Genomic DNA, 27,290 nt, shown 5'->3' on the forward strand with positions numbered 1-27,290 from the left:
CCTGTACTTTATTGAACTTATTTCAGACATTTTACCTGTCGGCACACTGTTGGTCAAATATTCTGCAAACGTCAAGACTTTTCTTGGCCAAACCAACAAGCAGTGCCACATCCAGTGAAGTGCTTAATGACTGTGATCTTGCCCTTCAGGTGTGGCAGCGAGGGAGACTGCTCAGGCTTTGAAGATGCTGGCACAGTCGGCTCGAGGTGTAGCTGCTTCCACCAGTGATCCCCAGGCTGCCGGTGATATGCTAGACTCGGCCCGCGATGTAATGGATGGGTCTGCCAAGCTCATCCAGGAAGCCAAGCAAGCTCTGGTGGCTCCAGGGGATGCAGAGATTCAGCAGAGGCTGGCCCAGGTCAGACATGTTGCATCTTGGATTAATTACGGATATAAAAGGCCCTTCTGACCTGGACCGCATCGATCCACATCGGAAGGGTCCTTTTTTTAAACTATTTTGAACCGCACAGGGAGACCTTGAACTCATCGGAGGTCACGTGATGTCATATGTGTCACACCGGGCCCCCTAGAGGCATGGGGCCGGTCGCAGCTGTGACCCCTGTAGTTACGCCAGTGTATACAAAACTTTGGTTTTCCTTTTGAAGACAATCTTCAACATATTATACAGCTTTTGTAATAGTTATTCATACAAATGGTAAATAAAATGAAACACTGACACTCAAATATTTTGAATAATGTATTATAAGCAACGAGATACATGAAAATGTGCATATTCCGCACCGTTATCTATGAGTGCATAAACAGTGTGATCTTCGCTTCTATGCACTTGGGGATGCCTTGTAGAAGAGCCAAGATTTTAGTTAACTCTGCGGAGGTCTTCTGTTGTGATGATGGGTTTAAGGAAGGTGTTCCGGAGCCAAAGTGTACAGCGGCCTTGTTCTTGCTTGTGGCAAGAGCAGTTGAGGAGGAATGGAGTATAGCAATTTTATTATTGAAGACTGGAATCTCAACATTGTTGCTCTTATTTATCATTGTCGTCATCAGTGTCTTCATCACCGTCGCCGTCAACCTCTTTTTTTTTTTTTTTTGGCCATAGCCTGGCTGTATGCATGTGTCTGGTAGGGATCCTGCTGCCTCATAATAAGCTCTTCCACAGCAGAGCAAGACATGTTCCATACCTGGAACCCTGACTGTTGCTGTTGTTTGCAGGTGGCCAAAGCTGTCTCACATTCTCTGAATAACTGTGTGAATTGTCTGCCGGGGCAGAAGGATGTGGACATGGCGCTAAAGAGCATTGGGGAGTCCAGCAAGAAGCTTTTGGTGGATACGGTAAGGTATTTCTGATGGGACTGACCAGAAAATATAATTTTCACAGCGGAGCCCCAACAGATACTTTTTATACATAACTCTTAATGGGTGTGTTATTTTCAGATGGTTTATGTACTAATAAAGGGCTGAAAATGTCTGATTTGATATTGCCTTACTAGAAAGACAAGTTGGGTGTTAAAATATTAAAAATATTAAAAAAAAAAAAAACAAACACATGCGTACATACCTTATATCTTTGTGTGCATACTTTTTTATCTAAACATTTCAAAACAAAAGCTGATACCTTCTTGTTCCTGACTGTTGTAATTGTGATTTATAATGGGTATTTTGCTTTTCTCTCTAAGCTGCCTCCAAGCACAAAGTCTTTCCAAGAGGCCCAAAGTGGGCTAAATCAGGCAGCTGAAGATCTAAATCAGTCGGCAGGAGAAGTGGTCCATGCGTCACGCGGCCAAACCGGGGAGCTGGCTGCTGCTTCTGGCAAATTTAGTGACGATTTTGATGAGTTCTTGGATGCGGGTATTGAAATGGCTGGACAGACGCAGGTCGGTTTCAAGCAGGTTGATTTTCTGTTGTGCCTGTATTGAGCTCTTTCTAGCTATGTTCAGCATTACCAGGTCCAGGATTTGCCCAGCTTCTTTCCCTGTTGTTCTTCTGGGAACTAGCTTTTAGGTTAACAGTCTGATATTGTATCATAATCTCTTGAGTAACTATAGAAGCCCTGAGTGCTGAATAATACATTTTCTCTTCACAATAGGATCTCAGGCATGTAGAATAACATGATACTGAGATCTTTTGCTTCTCACATGCGGGTTTAACTATGGTGCTTTGTAGAAAAAAGCACAATAATACAGCATCAAGTTAAGATGTCCTTAGCTCAAGTCTGCGTAGATAGAGAACAGCCTCTAAAAACAAAGTCTGGACCCTGCCAATGTTTACCTTACATCTTTCTTCTTGCTCGTATGAAAGAGAACTTCACCAAGACAGTTTATGGTACTTTTACAGAATAAAGATGACCAGATACAGGTGATAGGCAACCTGAAGACCATCTCAATGGCTTCCAGCAAGCTGCTCCTGGCTGCCAAGTCTCTGTCTGTAGATTCCGGAGCACCCAGTGCCAAAAACCTTCTGGCAGCTGCTGCGAGGTTAGAATTGCATGCTAAATATGTTATGTGTACTTGCTAACTCACTTATTTTACCTGTGTGTCTGGGGTGATATCCTGGGCTGATATGTGATTAATGCCCTTTTTAGTACCGAATGATCCAGCATTGTTTACTGCGGTTTAACTAAACTGAGAGTATGGTAGATAAGTGGAACAACCTCCTAGCAGAGGTGTTTTTTTAAGAAGGATTTTAAACATGTATGGGATATGAATATGGCTTTCCTTTTCTAAGAGGAGACCCAAGACTGAAAGGTCTGTACATCAGGAAAAAAGGGCCAAATGTTTTTTTTTTCCCAGCCATGAAATTTTATGTTTCTATTACTATCTGTGTCCCGACTATGTTTTTATTCCTGTTGGATCCTGTCAGTCAAGGTCCCCCTCATGCTTCTCTGATGCAACTCTTCTTGGTTTGGTAGTAATACTAAAGTGTCCTGTTGACCTGCAGGAGGTCTCCTTAATTCTGAAAAGTGTAAAGGAGCCATGAATGGCACTTCTGCTCTTTGTAAGGTGTCCAGTAGGCCATATTCTTAAATGAGACTTGCATCTTTTATGTATAATGACAAACTCTTTTTCTACGGCTTTATTTCTTATGTTTTCTACTGTGTTTCTAAACATTTCTAGTCTGTTTCCACAGTACGCATTACCCTGTATTGCTCGTTTCTTTGGTAACTATGGCTATATGATTTTGTCCCCATTCACTTTTCAATTTAAGAATATTTTTGTCAGTGCCTTGCTGCACTCTGTGTTTTTTCTCCTTTTGAAAAAAAAAATTTGGCTGAAAGTGAGCAGTTTACCTGTACGTACGTTTATAATGTTCTGCGACCTCTCGTGTCTTCTCAGAGCCGTGACTGAAAGCATAAACCAGCTGATCACCCTGTGCACGCAGCAGGCTCCGGGGCAGAAGGAGTGTGACAACGCTCTGCGAGAGCTTGAGGTCTGCTTAGCGATGTAGCGTTGCACTATTTCAAGAGTTTAGTGATTTGCTAATACTCTGTGGGGCACTAGCACTGTGTTTATTGAGGTTTGCAGTATGTTTACATGAGATCAAATATTTTTTAGCAAGCTTATTTTAAGCCAACTGAGACCTTTACTTTTCAATAACTATATTAAGTGAAGTGTTTTGAGGGTGATTTAATTCCAGGGCTTTTATTTTTTTATTTTTTATTATCAAGCTGTTAAAAAGTGACCATAAGGTAGTTAATTGGGTTATACCACTACAGGTATTTCCATTTTCCACCACCATGCATTCTTAAAAACAAAATGTGTAATAGCATTAAGGGTCCTGTAATAGACCACTGAATGTAGTTTGAAACAGCTGTGTTTGAGACCGTCTGGGTAATTCAGTGCTTGGGCCCTGTCTGACCTGGTCACCATTAGTCCCTTATTTTGCATATTTTCAGTTACAATTCTATTTCACAATGAAAACAAGTTTCATTTTAATATTGTCATACAGAACGTGCAAGGTAAAGAACTTAATTACTCACTTTTCTCCCCCAAGACTGTGAAGGGGATGCTAGAGAACCCAAATGAGCCTGTCAGTGACCTTTCTTATTTTGACTGCATTGAGAGTGTGATGGAAAACTCAAAGGTAACCTATATGCTTACTAGCACTATGTGCACCTCTACCTATCAAAGTTTGTCCAGCAACCAAAAGGTGTCTGGTGTGTGCCCATTCTAGGTTCTTGGAGAATCCATGGCCGGTATCTCTCAAAATGCCAAGACTGGAGACCTACCAACATTTGGGGAGTGTGTTGGTGTTGCCTCCAAAGCCCTGTGTGGTCTGACAGAGGCTGCTTCCCAGGTGAGACATTTTGGACATTTCATGTGAAGCCACAATGACTCTAGTTCAGAGGTGTCTAGAAAGTAGAAGAAATAAAGTATATTTATTCCACTCCTTCCAAACATTTTCCTCTTTTGGACATCAATAAAATGTGTTGTTATGCTGTACATCAACACATAACTTGTCATACTAATCATGGGGATACATGCAAGTACTAGATAGCATGTACTTTGAACATATGATTGTGATTAGATCTAGTTCATTGAATTACTTTTGCATCTCTTGCATTACAGTCCTCCATTTCCCATAAGTCTTTGTGGTTTTTGAAACATCCTTAACTTGGGGTGATTAGCTTTAGAACCTTTTTGTTGATATAATTAATGCTATGTTGGTCTTTCATGTCTGTCAGACCCAACCTAACCCAGAATATTATCTTCTCAGGCTGCCTACCTTGTGGGTATTTCTGATCCCAATAGCCAGGCTGGTCAGCAGGGTCTGGTGGATCCTATTCAGTTTGCAAGAGCCAATCAAGCCATCCAGATGGCATGCCAGAATCTAGTAGATCCAGCCAGTAGTCCATCCCAGGTATGTGTGATATAGTATGGGCACTTGTTACGGTAAGCAGTTGTAATTAAACACCAATAATCCAATGGTTTCACCCTCCTAGTCTGTGTGATTCAGGTTTGTTTCAGTACAGAAAAAAATCTAGTACACGTATGTTTTTCACACGTTTGTTTTTAGGAATGTATATTGTCTTGGAATGTGCTATATTCCTTTCTGTTGAATGTTTGTGAGATTAGCATTTCCCTTGTACTGTAGGTTCTTTCGGCTGCCACCATAGTAGCCAAACACACTTCGGCTTTGTGTAATGCCTGCCGCATTGCGTCGTCCAAAACTGCCAACCCTGTGGCTAAGAGACACTTTGTTCAGTCAGCTAAGGAAGTTGCAAATAGTACAGCCAACCTTGTGAAAACAATCAAGGTAAGACATTACATTTATTTATAGAGCACCTATTACAGTTGGGAGGCAGTAAAAATGAAAAATAACACTGACAATGGTTTTACATCAGCTTTGTCTAGTGGATGTAAAGGAGGCATGAATGGGGTTTTGTAGCCTATTTCAATTTTCCATTAAATACAATTGAGCAGATGTAATCCGTTTGGGCATGCATTGCTATGAAGGATTTGTTTGATCTATGTTTGTGTTATAAAAAGGAATTACAGGCCAAATATATGCATGATGGGTAAGACAACATACACATATCTTTGGATTTGGTGGGGAAGTAAGCATTAATAAATATTTGAGCTTGAGTTTATCGAAATATGCAGTAATCTTAAATGCCATTAGCAAATGTGTTATTTTTAATGCTGGTTAATTCCTTACCCTTCCTGACTTTGGACTTCATATCTATTGTTTTGTAAACTTACTCCAAGTGGTTTCATTTTTTTCCCTTGCAACGCATATGCATCATAGGTACTGTTCCACCTTTTAGGACTAACTTTAGTATTAGAACCCTCTTTCCTGAGGCTGGTGAAATTCTGCTTCATTCCAGAGCTGTAAAAATGTTGAATTTGACTTCAGTGGGAGTCGGCATGAACAGCTAGCCTTTTCTTCTGCTTCCACTGTATCTCCTACAGAAGCGGCAACTAAATGATGGTTATGTCATGACACTCATAAAATATATGTTAGTGGAAACTCAGGTGTGGGAACAAGCTTTCCTCATGGTTCCTTTCATAGATGAGAATTTTTTTTCCCTAGAGCTTTTATGTTGATTCACATTTTCTCAGGGAATGCTTAATTCAACATGATGATAATGTATAAAAACCATAGCACCCAGTGGAATGTTTCCATACTAGGAGCATTGTCTGAAAAAAACCAGACACTTCCGTGAATAAAAATGACGTCTGCTTAAGGTTTTAACTAGATTTCACTAAATTTCTTTTTTGTTTTGTTTTGTTGGAACTGCACATTGATATCCTTCAAGTACTGTACCTTGTAAGCGACCTGAGCATCTTATTAAAGCTCTCACTTGCCAAATGCAGCACCCCTACATTACTGTGTGCCCTCTACTGTCTGCCTGTATTTGTACTTCATTTTATAATCCTATTCTCTAATTCCAGTAATACATACCATCTGTGCTTTATATTACTGTATCCATTTCAGACACTAGATGGAGATTTTTCAGATGACAATCGGGAGAAATGCAGCATCGCAACAGCTCCGCTCATCTCAGCTGTGGAAAACCTAACCGCATTTGCCTCAAATCCTGAATTTGCCAGTATCCCAGCCCAGATCAGCACCGAGGTGAGAAGCTGATATATGAAAAGTCCCAGCACCTCTCGATCACTTTTACACACATCCATCCACTTTTACCTAACTATTAAGGCTACACTTTAAATACACCATTACTGGTGCAAAAACATACAGATGTGAATATAGTAACTGCAAACCCTACTTCTATAGAATACTTTCTTGGTTAAGAAAAGTAAAATTTTTGGGTTTTCAGAACTTTTACACTGTTTCTAAATCTCCAGAATGTTCTGTTAGCAACTGAAATCATTGTCTGGTAGAAATATTAGAAAAAAAGTTAAGTACACAAAAGTTAAAAGCAACTAATATTTCATTATTAGAAGCCTATATTAAACTATCTGTTTAAAGATAGTATAAATTGTATAGTCTCGTTATCTTCGTTTACACTAAAGTTTTTTCCCCCATCTACACAATATATTTCTCCTATCTAGTTATTTCGAACTTCATGAGGCCTCTTCCAAAAATATCCTTTGTTACTTGTACCTGCTCTTAATATCTGATCCCCTGAATGCTGCCTTTGTCTTCTGTATGTTTTATGCTAATCAGGGTTCAAAAGCACAGGAGCCCATTTTGGTGTCTGCTGTTACCATGCTGGAAAGTTCATCTTCGCTTATCAAGACCGCACGGTCACTTGCCATCAATCCCAAAGATCCACCGACTTGGTCCAGTTTTGCAGGTCACTCTCGTATAGTATCGGATTCCATCAAGAGCCTGATTACCTCCATCAGGTATGGGATATTACGCCAAGTTTGCTACTCCGGTGGAACTCATGTCCTAGAGCCAGCATCTTTACAGAAATCATTTTCGGTTATATATTCTAATAATGTATGCAAGTGCCGTTTAGTCCCTGTATTTTATTGGCATGGGTGACATCTGGGAACCAAAGGTACAGTAGGGCCACTTACTAAAGGAAACTTTGGGTATTTGGGTAGTGGCATACATGGTTGATAAAGTGCCAAAAAACTCTGCCGTAAATCAGGCACTCTTTGCTTTTGTGACCATTCCAGAGACAAAGCCCCAGGACAGAGAGAATGTGACCAATCCATTGATAGCATCAACCGTTTCATCCGTGACATTGAGCAGGCATCACTTGCGAGTGTCAGCCAGAACCTTGCCACACGAGATGATATCTCACTGGAGGTATTGATTCCCTACTAAGTCTAATGCTGCTGTCTGCATAAGTCACCTGCTTTTGTAGAAATTGAGAATTTTGGTTATTAGAATTAAGTGACAACTTGCTCCATAGTACTATATGGTGATAGAAGGAGGCAGCAAGTTTTTCATATCATATTCCGTTTTGTTCCCATCATTGAATATTTAAGGGTGATATCATTATGTATCTAAGGATGTCCACATAAATGTTTTAGTGGTCCAATTTCATAAAAATGGACAAATGTTTTAGTTTTCATCTGGAATTAACTACTGTGCAAGTGAAGTTTTCCCCAATCCAGATCAATTGGTGTATCGCCACTTGACTCTTGGCCTTTTATATTATTAGTTGCCTCATTTAGTGTTTAAACAATGGGGTTTTGTCCAAATGGAGCATCAGTGGGGTTGGCATAATAATAATTTTTAAATGTTGACATGCATTTATTGTATTTGTAAAAACGGCACAGACACATAGTAGTGACTGACTGATCGAATTTTATTTTTCCATCACACAACACAAGCGCAACACCTTTTAAATGCCCACGCTCTTTTCGCGTAAATGATAGCTTGCCACGCGTGGTCTCTCTCCAGGCTCTGCAGGACCAGCTGACATCGGTTGTCCAGGAAATTGGTCATCTCATTGATCCCATAACTACTGCAGCCAGAGGAGAAGCAGCTCAGCTGGGGCACAAGGTATGTAAATAAGCATACGCAAGGTTACAAGTTATCACTACTGTGGGGAAACAATATCAATAAGCATTCCCAGTGAAGCATTATATAATGTCATGCAAGTCGTTTTGGATCAAGATGTGTGGTTGCTCAGAGGTACTTTTAAGTTAAGATTAGTACTTTGTCTTTAAAATCTGAGCATGGCTATAAATTGGGTAAAATCAAGACACCCACTACCTGCTGGTCCTAGTTGAGATGCTGGAGACAGGAATTCAGTGGATGAAGTGTTTTGTATGTCTTTTTGTGTTTTTGAATAGTATATTGTGTTCTTTCCACTTATTCATTAGTGTGATTATGTTGCCAGGTCACACAGCTTGCCAGCTACTTTGAGCCTTTGATCCAATCTGCTGTTGGGTTAGTGTCCAAGATCCTGGACCATCAACAGCAGTTGACTGTGTTAGATCAAACCAAGACACTGGCGGAATCTGGTTTACAGATGTTGTATGCTGCAAAGGAAGGCGGAGGAAACCCCAAGGTAATGAGTTTCCTTACAACTTGATACTCAAGTAACAAAGTTTTAAGACCCCACAGACATAATAGAGCCGTAAAACCTTCACATTCTCTTTCAGATCCTATAATGCGCCCACAGTTACTATATGCATTAATTGCTGCAACCATTATTTTTGTAAATGGTACCTTCTCAACCAATGTTTCTTGCAGGCATCTCATACTCACGATGCAATTGCAGAGGCAGCTCAATTAATGAAGGAGGCTGTGGATGACCTAATGATTACATTGAATGAGGCTGCTAGTGAAGTTGGGATGGTTGGGGGTATGGTGGACTCCATTGCAGAGGCTATGAATAAGGTGAGCATGTTTCAGAATTAACTAAGCTAATGGATATTCTCTCTAGCTCTTAAGGAATTGCTTGATTCAGGAGGTCTGGTTTTATGTGGGTGATTTTTTTTTCTATTCTTGAATTCCTTTTAGGAAACTTTCCCTGCAACTTTACATCATCTTTTTCATTTTGTAATTGTTATTATGTCTGTGATTTTTGAGACTTATACTCTGAACCAGGATTCACACTAATTGTGTAGGTCCGATGTATCATCCTCTACAAGATATATTATAGATGTTGTTGTTTTATTTTGTTTTTTATTATGGGCCCCAAACGGAGTAAATCAAGTGCTACTCCGTTCAGGGTATTACTTTAAATGTTAGTAACTGCTCTTCTAAATGTAAGCTTTTATCACACACGGCTGTGATATGGCAGAGCAGTGTTGTACTTTAAATTAATACGTAAACTCAAGCAGGAGAGTTTGCATTGCTGCTCCTCAAGTGTGTGTGTGGTTTTTTTTAATGTCTAATGCAAGCTCAAATTGAGTGTTTCCTTTCTAAAAATATGCCTTGGAACGTAATCAATGTTTTTTCTCTGCTTTGTCACAGCTTGATGAAGGAACGCCACCTGAACCCACTGGAACATTTGTGGATTACCAGACTACAGGTGTTAAATACTCAAAAGCTATTGCAGTCACTGCCCAGGAGATGGTAAGTTTTTACATCTCAAAATCCGGATTTTCTGTGTGACAACTGCAGCTTCTGTCATGCTGATGGTTATGAATAAAAGTGTCCCTGTCATAACATTAGTCCAACTGTTGCACCTCAGCATCCGCTCGCTTCCTAAATGCCCTGTAGGTAGCACTCCACGATTGCTCCTACATGTGATAGTGTGGCCCCTGGGATGCCTTTGGCCCTGAAAGCAACCAGAGTGAGGGCTTTACTTCCCATCAAATTCTGAATTAAAACAATGCAACTGCATTACAATTGCTGTCTGATTCGATATAGAAAACATTTAGATGCAATAAAGAGAAATATTATATATAAATAGGTGCGCACTTTCGCATGTTCTGTTTATTGCACTATAAATCAAGGCCACACACTGTCTTTGACATTATCTGTACAGCTGACAAGTGTTTTGTGAGACTAAAGCTTCTTAATTGTAGTGCTTTTAATTGTCATATGTAAATCCCCCTTAGCCAGTTTTGCATGTGTTCAGAAGCAAAAATCAAAAGAATATTCGTCCCACCTTTGGGATCAGTCTGACCATTTCTGCTCCGTCTTCACCAATATGTAACAGCAGTGCTACGCAGCATCATGTGAGCTTCTTTCCACTCACTTGAATGTACTCTTACTGCTTTGTCAGATGGCCAAGTCTGTAACTAACCCCGATGAGCTGGGTGGTTTGGCCTCGCAGGTGACCAGTGATTATGGAAATCTAGCAGTTCAAGGACGCATGGCTGCAGCCACAGCAGAACCCAAGGAGGTAAGTAATCAGATGAGAGGTGGTCTTCCAAGGCTTGAAGCCTTCTTTCAAATGTGTAAAATTTTAATGCTTGTTAGGATCGGAGGTGCCTCAATATTTATGTCCTGTCTCCATATTTAGTTTTTTCTCTCTAAATATTGCCTTCCCACTCCCCCAGATTGGAGTTCAGATAAAATCACGCATTCAAGACTTGGGGCATGGCTGCATCTTTTTGGTACAGAAAGCTGGAGCATTGCAGATCTGCCCTTCAGATGGCTACACAAAGCGTGAGCTGATTGAGTGTGCCAGAACCGTCACGGAGAAGGTAAGTTAGAAAAAAGATTAAGGCTAATTGACATCTAATGTACTCCTAGGTACCATTCTCCCAATAAAAATAGAAACCTCTATTACTATAGAAAAAAACACTAATTTTATTTTTAAAATTATCCTGCCATTAGTCTTTAGTATTTGTGAAAGAAAATGTTATTTATATTGAGCTTCTGAAAACTAGCATAAAACTATTACATGAAACCCTTTGACTGTGGGCATGGCCAAACCACTGAATGTTCTTTATACCCCTGTGCCCAGGTGTCTTTAGTGTTGTCAGCCTTGCAGGCTGGTAATAAAGGAACACAAGCCTGCATCACTGCTGGCGGTGCCGTGTCTGGCATCATTGCTGACCTGGACACCACCATAATGTTTGCTTCTGCTGGAACGCTCAACGCTGAAAATAAAGAATCCTTCGCTGATCACAGGTATGTTTACTAATAAGTAGCGTGTTTCTTTTTCCAACTTTAAAAAGGCATGTCAGATTTAGCAACTGTAGCCTTACTAACACCTGGCCATGCAAGTTGGTATCCCAGGTATGCATGTTTAACCCATTTGGTACTTTTCAAAAGCATTCTTAATGGAATGGAAGTTTAAGACCAATGCTGAACTATATAGTATGAGCCTATTGGAGGATTACTTCCTAGTTCCAAGGCTTTATCAATATAATATGAAATATAAATAAAGTTAAGGAAGGTGTGATGGGTTTATAAGTCTTGCGGATGCCATTGTTGCTCCATCATACCGTATGGCTTAATTTTTCATCACCCTGTATGCTGAATGTCTATATATAGAGATTAATAAGGCTTACAATGTAGTTACAAGCATCGGTGGAGGCATAAAGAGTGTTGTTTATTTACAGGGAAAACATACTTAAGACTGCCAAGGCACTTGTGGAAGACACAAAGCTGCTGGTTTCAGGGGCAGCATCAAGCCAAGAGAAGCTGGCACAGGCAGCCCAGTCTTCAGCCAACACCATTACACAGCTGGCAGAGGTGGTGAAACTGGGAGCAGCAAGTCTGGGGTCAGATGATCCAGAAACCCAGGTGGGAGAAATGGGCTGCCGCAGATCTCATTCCTTTATCATCCACAGCAGACCTGACATACATTGCCTAGGCCTCTCTGAACTCTTACTGTCGCTCTCCTTTGTACGCCCTCCAGCTATATATCTATCTGCAAATAAGACGTCCTGGCCGGGAAACAGCCTTCCAAATGAACACGGAGCAGTCCCGGGTACATTCGCCTAACACGCTTGGCCCGTGTGTTCTTTTTTCACTAGCCCATTCCTTCTGGCTGTTTAAACACCCTCTCTGTTGTAGAATGTTTGCAAGATCCTCTAACACAGAAAGGGTTAAGCAGACCAGGATTGATTTGGTTTTATCCACAAGTAAACTTCATATAACACCTTTACCTGTTTGCTTCTAACTTCACTTTACCTTTCAAGCAGCTGTACTGTCCGCCGATCCTGCCTCTGACTCAATCCATCTTTTACCTCTTTTCATTGATTTTACACATTGGATATCTGCAACTGTTGTGGGTCCAATCAAATGGGGATCTTTGATTGTAATGTAAAATATAACAAATGTTAGGAGGTAGGTCAACAAACAGAAATTGCCCGTTTACTAAAGAGGAAAAAGAATAGCTGCATGCGGAAACAAGCCACCTGCCTGTGAGCGCCAGGCCTTAGTACCTCTCTCTAGTACTGCTGCTTTCATATGTTCACACGAAATTTGATCATTGACCGCACTAATCCCCCACCTTGTTCAGCTCGTTCCCGTTCAGAGTTTGGCTCCCCCAGTGGGTTTTCAGCTGGGTTTCACGGTGCCGGAATGCTTTTAGCCATCAGGTTGGTTCCTTGCTGTGTTTCCCTTACACCGATGCGTGAGAAATCTGTGCTCTGTCACAGTATGGTAAATTAACCCCTTAAGGACCGGGCTCATTTTTCGTTTTGTACCCTGTGGGACCGAGGCTGTTTTGACACTTTTGTGGTGCTTGTGTTCAGCTGTAATTTTCTCCTCACCCATTTAGTGTACCCACATAAGTTATATATTGTTTTTTTCAGGACAAGATGGGCTTTCTTCAGATACCATTATTTTGATCGTATCATCTTATTTACTATAAAAAAAATTAAAAAAACATGGTGAAAAATTGAAAAAAAAAACACATTTTATGACTTTTATTTGAAAAATCTTTTACTCACCTAAAAAAGCAAGTAAAAAAACTAGCTAAATAGATTCTACTACTTGTCCTGAGTTTAGAAATACCCAATGTTTTTATGTTTTTTTGCTGTTTTTGTAAGTTATAGGGCAATAAGTACAAGCAGCGTTTTATGATTTCCAAATCTTTTTTAACAAATCTGGTCAGTCTGCCTCCATCTCCTCTTTGGAACATCTTTGAAGCCGGTTAACTCAATTTAACCCATTCAAACCATATATTTTTGAAAACAAGACACCCCAGGGTATTCCAAATGCTGTTATTTTAACCCTTTCCATGCACCAATTATACAACTACACTTTGTCAAACTTTGTAATAGTAATTTTTTTTATTTGTTTTTCCACACAAATTGTACTTTAGTTATAGATATACAGGTGCTGGTATATGTCACTGTCAAACAACACCCCAATATGTGTTCAGCAACATCTCCTGAGTACAGCGATACCCCACATGCATGGGTTTGTCAGATTGTTTGGCTGGTAAAAGGCTACTTTTGGGGCATGCGTAATTCAGGTGGTCATTTGGTCATTGTGCCTCCCTCTCCTCTTTGGAATATCTTTGAAGCCGGTTAACTCAATTTAACCCATTCAAACCATATATTTTTGAAAACTAGACACCCCAGGGTATTCCAAATGCTGTTATTTTAACCCTTTCCATGCACCAATTATAGAACTACACTTTGTCAAACTTTGTAATAGTAATTTTTTTTATTTTTTTTTCACACAAATTGTACTTTAGTTATAGATATACAGGTCCTGGTATATGCCACTGTCAAACAACACGCCAATGTGTGTTCAGGAACATCTCCTGAGTGCAGTGATACCCGACATGCATGGGTTTGTCGGGTTGTTTCAGATTTAAAATGCCACATTTGGGAAGTGCGCTTTTTTTCGCCATTTTGGTCAGTCTGTACCTATGCCCTATCTTTGAGCTAGGCCACTCCAATTTACCCCATCAGCCATTTTTTTTATATATTAGACACCCCTTGGGTATTTGAAGTGCTTTTATTTTAACTCTTTGTTGAGATTTTTGAGAAATTTTAGCACTTGCTCAAAATAATAAACTTTATTTTTGAATTTTATTTTATTTTTTTTATATTTTTTTTTACACATTTTGCTGGTACTGGATGGTTCATCTAGTGACATCACTGCATAATTATTTTTAAATGTTAGCACATTTTTTTTAAAAATTTTTTTCCATTTTTTATTTTTTTATTTTTTTTGAATATTTTACTAATCACATAGTGATTAGAAAGCTGGGCTCCATTGACTTGCATGGTTGAATGCAGTACCTGTATTCAACCAGCAAGTGGAGCCAGTTCTCTAGAGGGTCTGGAGACCCTCTAGCGAACTTTTTCGTCTTTGTTTTATTTCCCGGGCCGCCGCCATCTTGCTTGATGGCGAAGATCACCGGCAGCGGCGGCTGTGACCGCTCTCCGGAGCGGTCACAGCCCACCCAGAGGTAAGTGTTTGGTGTCGCTGGATGCCTCCTGATCGAGGCATTCCAGCGACACCATTTAAGTTTAGGAGGCGATCAACGATTTTAAAACGCTTTTAAAACGGGCGTCCGCCGCCATACAATGTATGGCGGCTGTTGACGCCCCGGGGAGGGGCCAGACATGGCCCCCGATGCCGATCTCGGCCTTGCTGAATGCCTCGACATCGAGGCATTGCAGCAAGGCCGTTTAAGCGAAGAAAGTGATCCTTTATCACTTTCTAAGCTTATTTAATTTTTTGACGGTTCAGGACCGTCAAAGGTCATTTAGTGACCTTCTTGTTATGACGGTCCTGAACCGGCAAAGGTCGCGAAGGGGTTAAAGTTTATCTATTGTCTCCCAACATTAAACTGCACATAAACAATTGGAGTTAGCATCATATATGGCAGGGCTTGACAAATTTGTTGTGAATCTAGGCGCCAGCTAAAAAAGTTAGGAGCCAGGATTTTTTTTTTAAACTAACAGTTGGTTAGGAGTGATCTGATCATCAGCCCACTTACTAAACTCACAGCATTTGACCTGGAAGCACCCTGGACTTTCAGGTCAGTGCTGTTTTTTGTTTTTTTTTTACTCTTTCAATGCTGATGTTCCATTGGAGCACAGCATTGCCTGATATTTAGTCCCCACAAGCTTGTGGGGAAAAATGTTAACCCCTGCAATGCCACGAATGTGTCATACACAATTGTGGCATTGAAGGGGTTAACGCTGCAATGTCGCTCTCATGGAGTGAGACTCATGTGGAGACCGAAGAACCCTCTCCCCTGTCCCTGAAGCTGCCTCTGGAAGCTGGGACGCAATTGCTGGTCTATAGACCAGCCATTGCAGGGGGAGTCTCTTTGATGACTGCTGTAGGCTTCCATGCCTACAGGAGTCATCAAAGGACTTGTGGGGGCTCGTTTTTGCTGTTGCTGGTCTGCCTGCAACCACCAGCAGCAGAGCCCCGTACAAAACGGGAATTAACCCCTAAATGCCGTGATCGCGGCATTGAAGGGGTTAACGCTGCCCTGTCGCTCTGATGGAGCGATCAGGCAGCAGGGGGATGTTGTGTCAGGTCCCCACACTTGTGTGGGGACCCAATCAACACATCACCCCCTTCCCTGAAGCTGCTTGTGGCAGCTGAAAACGCGATTGCTGGTTTTCCTGCAATCGCGGTTTCAACCTACAGAATCACTCCGTGGGAGAGTGATCACAGGCTTGGGGGCGGGCTCTGAGTGGCTGTGCTGTCTGCCCAGACTCCTGGGCAGACAGCAGCAGCAGCGCCCACGCGTGGTGACGCGGGGGCAATTTTTTGTGAATGTAACAGGCTGACAAACACCTAGGCGCCAGGGCAAAATTCTCTGTCGCCATGGCGACCTGGCGCCTGGGATTTGTCGAGCCCTGATATATGGAAATAGTATTCTGAGTGTCACAACTCTATAGCTATGTATTATATGATCTAGGCATGGTACTTTTATCAGAGACATAGTGAAGAAGATATTTTCAAATACTATTTTCAAATAGTTTCTGGTTCGGGACCAGTATTGGACAGAAAACGTTTAAAAAAAAAATAGCTTACCTCTCTTTGAGGGCCTGGTTGATTGCTAATGCTTTGTGTGGAAAAACAGATAATGGCTCCTGTTATGAAGTGAGCAAGTGCTTTGGATTATGCCTGTACGGCGCTGAGGTTGCGTTCCAGCTTTCCGTAGCTCTTTAATTCCAGTGTTGCTTCATAAGCACGTTTCACCGTATTGTCAGGTCCTGTAACCGGTAATCCATCCAATGAGGGTTAATGTGGACTTCTTGTTTTTTTATGTTTGTTCTTAGGTGGTTCTAATTAATGCCATCAAAGATGTGGCCAAAGCTCTGGGAGACTTAATTGGAGCCACAAAAAGTGCTGCAGGGAAGGCAGCCGATGACCCTTCCATGTATCAGCTGAAGAGTGCAGCGAAGGTAATAGCGATCCAGCAGAGGATGAGCTGTGTTCTCTATTGTGCTTTGTTTGTGGGACAAATTGAAGAAACACACATTTGTTCATTCCAATTGGTGGCATTAAGTGTAATTAAAACATTTGGTCAGTTAAATGTTTTCAAGATGGCAGTCCTGATGGGTTTCTCCCTGTCTCATTGCTGTTTGCAGGTAATGGTTACAAATGTGACTTCCTTGCTGAAGACTGTGAAAGCTGTGGAAGATGAAGCAACACGTGGTACGCGGGCCTTGGAGGCCACCATTGAGCACATCAAGCAGGAACTTACGGTGAGAAAGACCACAATTAATATACTTCTTATAGAGCGTGATAAAACATCCCATTATACTGGCCCTATGTTCGGTAAATTGATGAACTAATAGTAGCTAACTTTAAATCCAATTACCCATAAAATGTTTCCTCTAGGTCTTCCATTCAAAGGAGGTTCCTGAAAAGACTTCTTCCCCCGAAGAATCTATCCGCATGACCAAAGGAATCACTACAGCAACAGCAAAGGCTGTTGCAGCAGGGAACTCATGCAGACAGGATGATGTGATTGCCACCGCAAACTTGAGCCGTAAGGCTGTGTCTGAAATGTTAATAGCCTGTAAGGTGGGTCACAGCAATACAAACCATAGAAGGGGACAATTAAGTTCTGATTCAGTCGAGAATCTTGAGTGGGGCTTATAAATATTTCCCTGTTGCCACAGCAAGCTGTTTACCATCCAGATGTCAGTGCGGATACCAGGGAACGGGCATTACGATACGGGACTGAATGCACCATGGGATACTTGGAGATGCTGGAACATGTTTTAATGGTAAGCCGAACTGGATATTGCACATCAGAAAGTCTAAAATTAACTTCGCTATAGAGTCTTCTATTATGTGTCAAAATATATTTTATTGACGACATATTGGTACCTTGCAGGATTGCTAACAGCCATTATCCGCATGTAATTTATTATATTACCTTAGTCAACATAAGTAAACTCTTTCTAAAACCATGTACATTAATTAGGAGTTTTTAAAATATGTAAAACCTGTTCAGATCTTATCAATTACTGACTAAACATAGAGTAAAGCAGGGCTCGACCAAAATCCCAGGTCGCCATGGCGACAGAATTTTGTCCTGGCGCCTAGGTGTTTGTCAGCCTCTTACATCTACAAAAAATTGACAGACAGCACAGCCACTTCGAGCCTGCCCCCGAGCCTGAGATCACTCCCACGGAGTGATCCTGTGTAGGCTGAAAACGCGGTCGCAGGAAAACCAGCAATTGTGTTTTCAGCTGCCACAGGCAGCTTCAGGGAAGGGGGTTGCGTGTTGATTGGGTCCCCACACAAGTGTGGGGACCTGACACAACACCCCCCTGCTGCCTGATCGCTCCATGAGAGCGACAGTGCAGCATTAACCCCTTCAATTCCCGTTTTGCAAGGGGCTCTGCTGCTGGTCCAGCAACAGCAAAAAACGAGCCCCCACAAGCCCTTTGACTCCTGTAGGCATGGAAGCCTACAGCAGTCATCAGAGAGACTCCCCCCTGCAATGGCTGGTCTATAGACCAGCAATTGCGTCCCAGCTGCCAGAGGCAGCTTCAGGGACAGGGGAGAGGGTTCTCCGGTCTCCACATGAGTGTGGAGACCAGCCCCAACCCTCCCCTGCTGCCCAATCGCTCCATGAGAGCGACAGTGCAGCGTTAACCCCTTCAATGCCACAATTGTGTGACACATTCGTGGCATTGCAGGGGTTAACATTTGTCCCCAAAAGCTTGTGGGGACTAAATATCAGTCAATGCTGTGCTCCAATGGAACATCAGCATTGAAAGAGTAAAAAAAAAAAATAATCAAAATAATAATAATAAAAAAAAAACCACAGCACTGACCTGGAAGTCCAGAGTGCTTCCAGGTCAAATGCTGTGAGTTTAGTAAGTGGGCTGATGATGATCAGATCACTCCTGACCAACTGTTAGTTTAAAAAAAATCCTGGCTCCTAACTTTTTTAGCTGGCGCCTAGATTCACAACAAATTTGTCAAGCCCTGGAGTAAAGTAACAGAGATGTACATTATTAGGACATGTTAACGTATATAATCTGCTCTGCTTTTATCTAGAAATAAAAGCAGAGCAAATCTTTTGAAAGTAAAGATGTGAGTCCTCTGTGTATGTAAAAAGAAAATATTTTAAAGGAATTGGTTATGTAGTGTTACCACTGACTGCAGAAGTCTTTCTGAAAAGTGACTTCTGCAGTCAATGGTGGTGTTTCATAGACAATTCTAGGTTTGTTTAAAAAGAAAACATTTGGGTGCTTGTTCTGTGTTGTAAGTATAATGTATGTGTATAATTGTTTTATACCGTCGTTTAGTTGGAACTCGAAATCTGCCAGATTGTTCTACCCAAAAAGCTGAAATTTAGTTCCAACACCTTTGATTTTCACTAGACTTCATAGCTATAATTTATGGTATCCGTGCTGAAACACCATGTGTCATTTGACGAAGTGACTTTTTTTCCCCCCCTCACTTTATGGAATTATACACCGATCAGCCATAACATTATGACCACCTGCCTAAAATGGTATAGGTCCCCCATTTTGTTGCCAAAACAGCCCTGACCCGTTGAGGCATGGACTCCACTAGACCTCTGAAGGTGTGCTGTGGTATATGGCACTAAGACGTTAGCAGCAGATCCTTTAAGTCCTGTAAGTTGTGAGGGTGGGCCTTCATGGATTGAACTTTTGTCCAGCACATCCCACAGATGTTCAATTGGATTGAGATCTGGGGAATTTGGGGGCCAAGTGAACACCTTGAGCTCATTGTGTTCCTAAAACTATTCCTGAATCTTTTTGTGCTTTGTAGCAGGCCACATTATCCTGCTGAAAGAGGCCAATGACATTAGGGAATACCGTGTCCATGAAAGGGTGTACATGGTCTGCAACAATGCTTAGATAGGTGGTGCATGTCAAAGTAACATCCACGAGAGTGGCAGGACCCAAGGCTTCCCAGCAGAACATTCCTCAGCTAGCTTGCCTTCTTCCCATAGTTCATCCTGGTGCCATGTGTTCTCCAGGTAAGCAGCGCACACACACACCGGGCCATCCAAGTGATGTAAAAGAAACCGTGATTCATCAGACCAGGCCGCTTTCCATTGCTCAGTGGTCCAGTTTTTATGATCACTTGGCCATTGTAGGCGCTTTAAGCAGTGTACACGGGTCAGCATGGGCACCCTGACTGGTCTGTGGCTATGCAGCGCCATAAGCAACAAACTGCATGTTCTGGAACCAGCATTAACCTTTTTCAGCGTTTTGAGCTACAGTAGCTCTGTTGGATTCAACCACAGGGGCCAGCCTTTACCACCCATGACCCTGTGGCCAGTTCACCACTTTGCCTTCCTTGTACCACTTCTGACCACTGCAGACCAGCAACACCCCACAAGAGACGCAAACTTTGTCCTTTCTCAAAGCCCCTCGATGCTTGCCCATTTTCCCTGCTTCTAACACAGCAACTTTGAGGAGGAAATGTACACTCTGCCTAATATATCCCACCCACTGACGTGTGCCATGATAAGATTTATCAGTGTTATTCACTGTCTGTGGTCATATTGTTATGGCTGATCGCTGTCTGGAAAATTGCTAAAGAGGCTATATAGCACATTAATGTAAAGTAGCCGTTTGCAACCTATCTGTTTTCCTAAAGTCCTTTGCCTTTAATTGTCTGGAAGGACACTGAAGATAAATGCCTATGAATCCAAACAGAGATAAAAGATTGTTCCTTTTCTGACAAATATTAGGCTAGGGAAGTGGCAATGAGTGCTTGCTAATAATATAATGTCTGTACAAAGCAAATAAAAATAAATGTGAATCAATTTAGATTCTGCAAAAGCCGACCCCAGAAGCAAAACATCAGTTATCTGCGTTCTCAAAGCGTATTGCAGCGGCTGTGACTGAGCTCATCCAGACCACCGAAACCATGAAAGGTGGGTTTTCTCCTCTCTCTATTATTATTAATTTATTATTATTTATTATTATTGTTCCTAATTACATCGTCCTTATTTGGTTCATAGATTTAAGGATCTGTAAATCTTATTGCTCTGCACCATGTGAAATGCTCTGTTTTTAATGGCATATCAGAAAAAAACCATTCAGATTAAGCCTTGAAAGAAGAGATAAATATCACTGTTTCTCTCTTATTCAAATCATTACGCAGTTCTAAAGCCAATAGACATGTGACCAAAATTCCTTATACCACACAGCGTTTGTGAGTTCCCTAATGCTTCGCTTTCTTCTGATTAGGGCATCTGCCTACTTTATTTTAGTATCGTGGCTTTGGATATATGTTGTGCAAACCAAATATTAAGCCTGATAATGTTTTTTACTCAACATTTTATTTTTTGCTTTCATATTATTTTCTTACGCAGCGTACTAAGAATGAGAGAGTCCATTATTTATTTATAGACCATCATTAGATTCTGAAGTGCTGTTACAATAGGAGGACAGTGAAAACAATAATATAAAACATTTACAAATGCAGTTTGACAATAATAATACACATTTAGAAATGCTGGTACTGAAGGATAAAAAGGGCCCTGTGGTTGTGAATTTACAATCTATTAAGAGATTGAGGGATAAGGGAATAAAAAAGTATTTACTACCCCACTACCGTTACGCTCATCGTACCTATTTAGTCAAATATTGTAAACTGAAGTATTCACACAGACAAAATGGCTCGGACATGTTTTTACTTTCTGCTTAGTAGGATTATAACATTTGTATGCAAAAACCAATGTCTTAAGTTCTTGAGAGAGTGATGGTGCAATACAGTGATGGTTCCTTGTTACTTTTTGGTACGAAAAGTTAATCCATCTTCCGTATCACACTGTGATCTTTCTCACCTCTACCTCGTTAGGCACTGAATGGGTGGACCCAGAAGACCCCACGGTAATCGCTGAAACTGAACTCCTCGGGGCGGCTGCGTCTATTGAGGCAGCTGCCAAAAAACTGGAGCAGCTTAAACCCAGAGCCAAGCCTAGGGTAAGTGCTGCATGTTTTTATTTTCATGCACGTTCTGTTAGCATGTATTCATTTTCTGTATGTCCTTCGAGGCATACTAACATATTGTTAGTGTCCTGTAGATCCTCCACAACTAGGGGTTGTGGTAACAGATACCAAGAAGGTTATAGGGAATGAACACTTAGGTCTCTTTAGTTAGAGAGATGGGTATTTTACATCATATATTAGAGGCTGGAAATTCTGTCTAGGTAACGGAACAAACAAAAAATGTGTGTATAGTTTAAGTAAATGACTTTTTTTAATTTTATTTTCTAATTCAGCAGGCAGACGAGACACTGGATTTTGAGGAACAGATCCTAGAGGCAGCCAAGTCTATTGCTGCCGCAACAAGTGCATTAGTGAAATCTGCATCAGCTGCACAAAGAGAGCTGGTAGCACAGGGCAAGGTAAGGCAGACTGGACAGAAACGTGTGTTTTCATCATTGTGAGCTCATCTGTGTGGATTCTATGGCCTATTTTTTTAGGAACCCCTGGACTCCCTAGGTAAGGGGTGTCCAAATTGCAGCCCAGTGTCATGAATTATTTGTCATGAATTTATTTGAATACCAATACAGTACTTTAGGCAGGTGTGAAAAAAGTAAGAATGCTTCCGAAAAAACAGGTGTGTAGGAGGAATAAACCCGGTGAGGTTGCTGAAGACAATTTATACACCATGGCACAGCAACAAATCACAAGGTAGTTATACTGCATCAGAAAGGTCTCTCCCAGGCAGACATTATTCAACCCCCATTGAAAATCTGGTTTATATAATATATGTGTGTACAGTATGTATGTATGTGTATTTACACATCTCCAGCATGAACATATATCTGATTTTTTGCATTACTTCTTGAAAAATGAATGCCCCCTGGTTTAGTTTTATTTTTATATCATGGGCACTGACAATTATCAGAGTTTAATGAGCTTACTGTTATATTACTCAACAGTGTGTAGTTTCAGATTGATGGAGACAGATGTATGATACACCAGCCACTTTTTTTCTGACTATATATATATATATATATATATATATAGTTGTGCTGACTAATTAGTAGCATACATATTTCTCAATAAAACAAGGGTATTTTAATGAAGTTTAATTGCATGGTGCAAGCATTTTTTTTTCTTTTAATATACAGCAGATTCCAACTTCCATATGATTCTGCTTTCCTTATCCAAGCAATGGCTGTTGAGTGTTCCGTGTTTTCTGATGTACATGCTGGTATGTCTCTGTGCCAGTCTAAAATTGTCAGCAATGTGACAATGTGAGATTTGATAAGGTGGGGAGGGAGATCTTGGTTAATCCTCTTTTAGCATTTGGTAACCCGCTGCTTTATCCTACTCTGGATCATATCCAGTAAATAGTTACATGACAAGTCTAACCTCAGTACCATGGAAATCCCCATCTGGCAGCCAGTACACATGCCAACTCTGTTACTAAACGGCTTTTTGACACCACGTTTCCTTCTACTTATAGGCCTTCAGCGAAGGCTAATACATTAAAGGCATTTAGCATTTCCTTGGGAGAAATCTGATTGGATCCTGAATGTGAAAATGTGTGTAATTCTGGGGCCTCTTGCTTGTTTAGCACAATAAAAGGGTCATACATGATGAAAGAATCACTCAGTGAGCAATCTAGTATAAAAGTTAAATTTTTTTCCTTTCCACAGCCTGATAATTCCTTGATATGTAATGGTGTTCCAATATTTCAGTGTTAACAACATAAAAAGTTGTATAAAATATATTGTCTAACACTTTAAATAAAGCAATGCTTCTCCCCTCTTTCAGTATTGCGCTCACAGAGTTGGGAATGATGTGTGCTTCAAATCTGTATTGTGGGTCTCTGACCCATGTGTGTATAATGGTCGGCAAGCTTAAATGAAAGGACACATTCCGATCAGAAGATAATCACATTTATGTCACTTTCAGAGCAAAATAAAATCTCCAGGAAAGTGTCCACAAAACATCCACATTAAATGTCCACGGGGAAAAACTCTGTCCTCAATAAAAGAAATCCCTGAAATGAAAATGTATCTGCAATAAAAGGATTTCAGTAGTGTTGCAATCTCCACACTATGGGTTTCACCCATCCAGGACTTCTACATGATGTCAGAATCAAGATTTCCTTGCTACGTAGGCTTTGGATGTAAGAGATGCTCTAGACACTAAGGACTTTCTATATTTAGCTGATTGGGAAATCAGATGACGTTAACAATCTTATTTCACATTCATAGAACCTTATTTTTAAAAGACTGGGATTCCTCTGATCTAAGGTCTACTGTTTCAGGTTGGAGCTATTGCTGCCAATGCAGCTGATGATGGTCAGTGGTCTCAAGGACTCATTTCAGCTGTAAGTAATGTAAACTGTGCTCTTGCTTGCTATCTCTTTCATGTACATCCCGTAATAAACTGTGCCACCTGTACATTGTACACGCATGTTTTGTATAGCTTTATATAAAGTGTATTCTAATATCTACATATTCCTTTAACCGATCCTGCTCCCTACTCGGCTGTTGGGTTCTGCTTATGACTGGTCTTCTTCCCACCCTACTGCTCCATTACTTAACACCCCTCCCCCTCCCCTGCCTTGGATCTCCCTCAGCCTCTACATATACCAGTCACCTGTATTTTTCCTACGCAATCCTATAAATCCACCTATTGAGTTTTGAATTTGTAAATCCTGGAATGAATACTGCTTCCTGATGGACCCGCTTCCTCTCAAGGTCAGATATTGCCACCCATTGTGCCTCAAATCAAGGTTAGCCACTATTACCCATTTTACTTACTACCATCAAGTCCATAAAATCCATGTATCCACCTACAAGACCACCATATTACACTCGGCTATACATACCTACCTGAATGCAACCACCTGCTACAAAGATCAAACACTGATTAGTGTTCCAGCAACACCAGACACTGGAATTCATTACACATTTTCACTCCCGTTTTTGCCACTAATTCAACATCCCATTTAGATTGTAAGCTTTGCAGAACTTTCAGTATATTGTGTAGCTTTGAAAACATAACTCACTAAGCACAGTTAGCCAACTATTACACAAAAAAGGAAAGATTATCTTGAGGTGTTTACCCTTCAGGCAGTCCAGTGGTTGGAATACTATCTTTCTGTTTATGGTCATTTTAAAAATGGCCACTCTGACTTTTTCTAGGCTAGAATGGTGGCTGCAGCAACCAGTAACCTGTGTGAATCGGCCAACGCCTCAGTGCAGGGCCACGCCAGTGAGGAGAAACTGATCTCCTCTGCCAAGCAAGTAGCAGCCTCCACTGCCCAGCTCCTGGTGGCCTGCAAGGTGAAAGCTGACCAAGACTCGGAAGCCATGAGGAGACTTCAGGTAGCATGTCCAAGACTACATGGGGTTTGGGCAGTGTCACGCAGCAAGGCTGATGGGAAACTCCTGTCCTGGCAGAGCTATCACTATTACTTTTTTAATTGGCATTAGGCTAGTGTTGGTTCAAAGAGGTCTATAGTTAGAAAAATATGTCTGATCAAAAGATGACAAAGCTCACAATGGAATTGGGATAGATCCTCCATTCCATATTGAAGTTCAGTTATTTTCTTTTAAATTCATTTCAAAATAGATTTTTATTCAACATTCATTCATTGTTTTCTCATTCCCCCTCTCATACTGCTTTCCTTTGGCTCCCTCATGTCTCTGTTTCCTCGTTCACTCTCCTCCTCTTGTCTGTCCATACTTTTCCTTTCCCAAAACAGGCTGCAGGTAATGCTGTGAAACGTGCCTCTGATAACCTTGTGAGAGCGGCGCAGAAAGCTGCTTTCAGCAAAGCCGAAGATGATGATGTGGTGGTCAAGACAAAGTTTGTAGGGGGAATTGCACAGGTCAGTATAACAAATGTGTGTACTTAAACAAAAGGAGCCCTGTCTGTTTGTGTGCACCTGAATTCGGGGTACACAATTCCATTTCTCAATCCTTCTCAATCTCAGACCTTTGTTACCCAGCTTGAAGTATGAGTAACACGTGGTGAACATCTGAAGGATCTAGTGGGTAAAATTGTTTCATATAGGTTATAGAAGGTGCTGTATCGCGCAGAAGTAATGGATAACTTCTAGACAAAATTAACTCGTGGCCTTTTCTGTTTATTGAGGAAACCCTAGTATGGTTTAATTGTATATAGACCAAATAGGGGGCTACCAATTGTAAGAGGTACATATATGAACATTATTCACCAAAACAGACATACGCTCTAGAACATCTGCAAATCTACAGACAGGAAATAAAGTACCTAAGATAGTTTTGGTAAAAGTATGAACCCTACAGTTTTTTATTTAAACCTCCATGAGATAAATGTCCAGTCCTCTACAGTAATCACCCTTTTTTGAGTGTGGTATCTTCATTCTGCGGTGCCTGGCAATCTCCCATTCAACACTTGTGAATCTGGTTTTGCTTTTATTAAATAGACCCTGAAACATTAGAGAAAATAATATATATATGTATCTTGCCAAACTACTGAAACAAAAGATTGCAGTGATTGCACATTACAAGGCATGAGGGGAACTTTAAAGCTGTGAAACATTTCAGTATGTGTTATAACCATTTGGTCAGGATGATTAAATTCTGATTCAATAATAAGAGAGACTAAACATATTCCATTTGTATTGCTTAGATCATTGCTGCCCAGGAGGAAATGCTAAAAAAGGAGAGAGAGTTGGAAGAAGCACGGAAAAAGTTAGCTCAGATCCGACAGCAGCAGTACAAGTTTCTGCCCTCAGCCTGAGAGAGGAGGAAAGCTAGAGAGAGAGAGAGCTTGCATAAAGATTATTCTCCTCTTGTATCTGAAACCAGAGCCTGTTTGGCCCCAGCCAAGGAAGAAAAAGACCAGCTGGAAGGCCTCACAGTGGCCCTATGGACACCCAGATGGTGGGGTAAAGGTTGGACTTTCACACTTCCAAGAATAACAGTATTACTTCCCAAGGTGGACATATACAATATGAGTATATAAGTAAGAAATATTTACATGAAGATATACACCTGCAGGAACTTTGAGAAACTCAGATGGGGAAACTAAACCTCTAAAACATTGTGTTTTTAAAATCCTCCCTTTAATGGAACCTCTTTATTTCAACAGTAGATGCCTGCAATGCAGTGTGAAGCAGGGAAGAGGTTAAACTACCTGTTTTTTTTTTCTGTCTGTTTTACAGTTTGATTTGGTCACTGGAATATGTCTTTACCCTAAAATGATGTACACACACAGCCTCTTGGGAATAAAAGACACTTATAATGAAAAGTGAATCATTCAGTGATTATTGATCCTAGTAAAAGAGAGTTGATTTTTCTTATGACATCTGTTATATTGTTTACATTGAATTAAAAAAGTGGCTGCACAGTGTGAATGTACGTTGGGATGTATACACAAGTTGTGATGGCTGATCACTATTGCACAAAAAAAGGTCATTAATTTATTAGGGTATTTAGTCCCAGGTCATCCAATAATCTTCTATACCTAATATGCATATAGTCGGTCAACTAATTTCTGTAAACAGATTTTTATATTTAAACTGCATTTGTCACCTGTAATAATGGGCCTTTTAAATGGATGTTGATTTTGACAAAGTTCTACGCAACGTTTATATCCTCAATG

At 40.9% G+C, this 27,290-nt stretch overlaps 1 protein-coding gene across 1 annotated transcript in view; it reads left to right on the top strand.

Annotated features, from left to right (window-relative positions):
- The window catches only part of LOC149271569 (talin-2-like), a 49,416-nt gene extending 22,990 nt beyond the window's left edge, over positions 1-26,426 (top strand). Inside the window, exons 26-56 of the mRNA XM_089507322.1 lie at positions 150-358; positions 1,171-1,290; positions 1,635-1,832; positions 2,293-2,432; positions 3,291-3,384; positions 3,949-4,038; positions 4,129-4,251; positions 4,672-4,815; positions 5,050-5,211; positions 6,394-6,534; positions 7,087-7,268; positions 7,548-7,680; positions 8,281-8,382; positions 8,723-8,893; positions 9,079-9,225; positions 9,805-9,906; positions 10,562-10,681; positions 10,839-10,985; positions 11,249-11,415; positions 11,850-12,033; positions 16,500-16,625; positions 16,812-16,928; positions 17,065-17,250; positions 17,349-17,456; positions 20,494-20,599; positions 21,529-21,653; positions 21,953-22,078; positions 23,959-24,021; positions 24,842-25,024; positions 25,405-25,530; positions 26,316-26,426. Coding sequence (XP_089363448.1) covers positions 150-358; positions 1,171-1,290; positions 1,635-1,832; positions 2,293-2,432; positions 3,291-3,384; positions 3,949-4,038; positions 4,129-4,251; positions 4,672-4,815; positions 5,050-5,211; positions 6,394-6,534; positions 7,087-7,268; positions 7,548-7,680; positions 8,281-8,382; positions 8,723-8,893; positions 9,079-9,225; positions 9,805-9,906; positions 10,562-10,681; positions 10,839-10,985; positions 11,249-11,415; positions 11,850-12,033; positions 16,500-16,625; positions 16,812-16,928; positions 17,065-17,250; positions 17,349-17,456; positions 20,494-20,599; positions 21,529-21,653; positions 21,953-22,078; positions 23,959-24,021; positions 24,842-25,024; positions 25,405-25,530; positions 26,316-26,426 — 4,253 coding nt within the window. The remainder of the gene's footprint in view (positions 1-149; positions 359-1,170; positions 1,291-1,634; positions 1,833-2,292; positions 2,433-3,290; positions 3,385-3,948; positions 4,039-4,128; positions 4,252-4,671; positions 4,816-5,049; positions 5,212-6,393; positions 6,535-7,086; positions 7,269-7,547; positions 7,681-8,280; positions 8,383-8,722; positions 8,894-9,078; positions 9,226-9,804; positions 9,907-10,561; positions 10,682-10,838; positions 10,986-11,248; positions 11,416-11,849; positions 12,034-16,499; positions 16,626-16,811; positions 16,929-17,064; positions 17,251-17,348; positions 17,457-20,493; positions 20,600-21,528; positions 21,654-21,952; positions 22,079-23,958; positions 24,022-24,841; positions 25,025-25,404; positions 25,531-26,315) is intronic.
- The last annotated feature ends 864 nt before the right edge of the window (positions 26,427-27,290 follow it).

This window comes from Sceloporus occidentalis, unplaced genomic scaffold, assembly GCF_023333645.1.
Source record: "Sceloporus occidentalis isolate IW3139 unplaced genomic scaffold, rSceOcc1.0.p SCAF_491, whole genome shotgun sequence".
NCBI classification, from domain to species: Eukaryota; Metazoa; Chordata; class Lepidosauria; order Squamata; family Phrynosomatidae; genus Sceloporus; species Sceloporus occidentalis.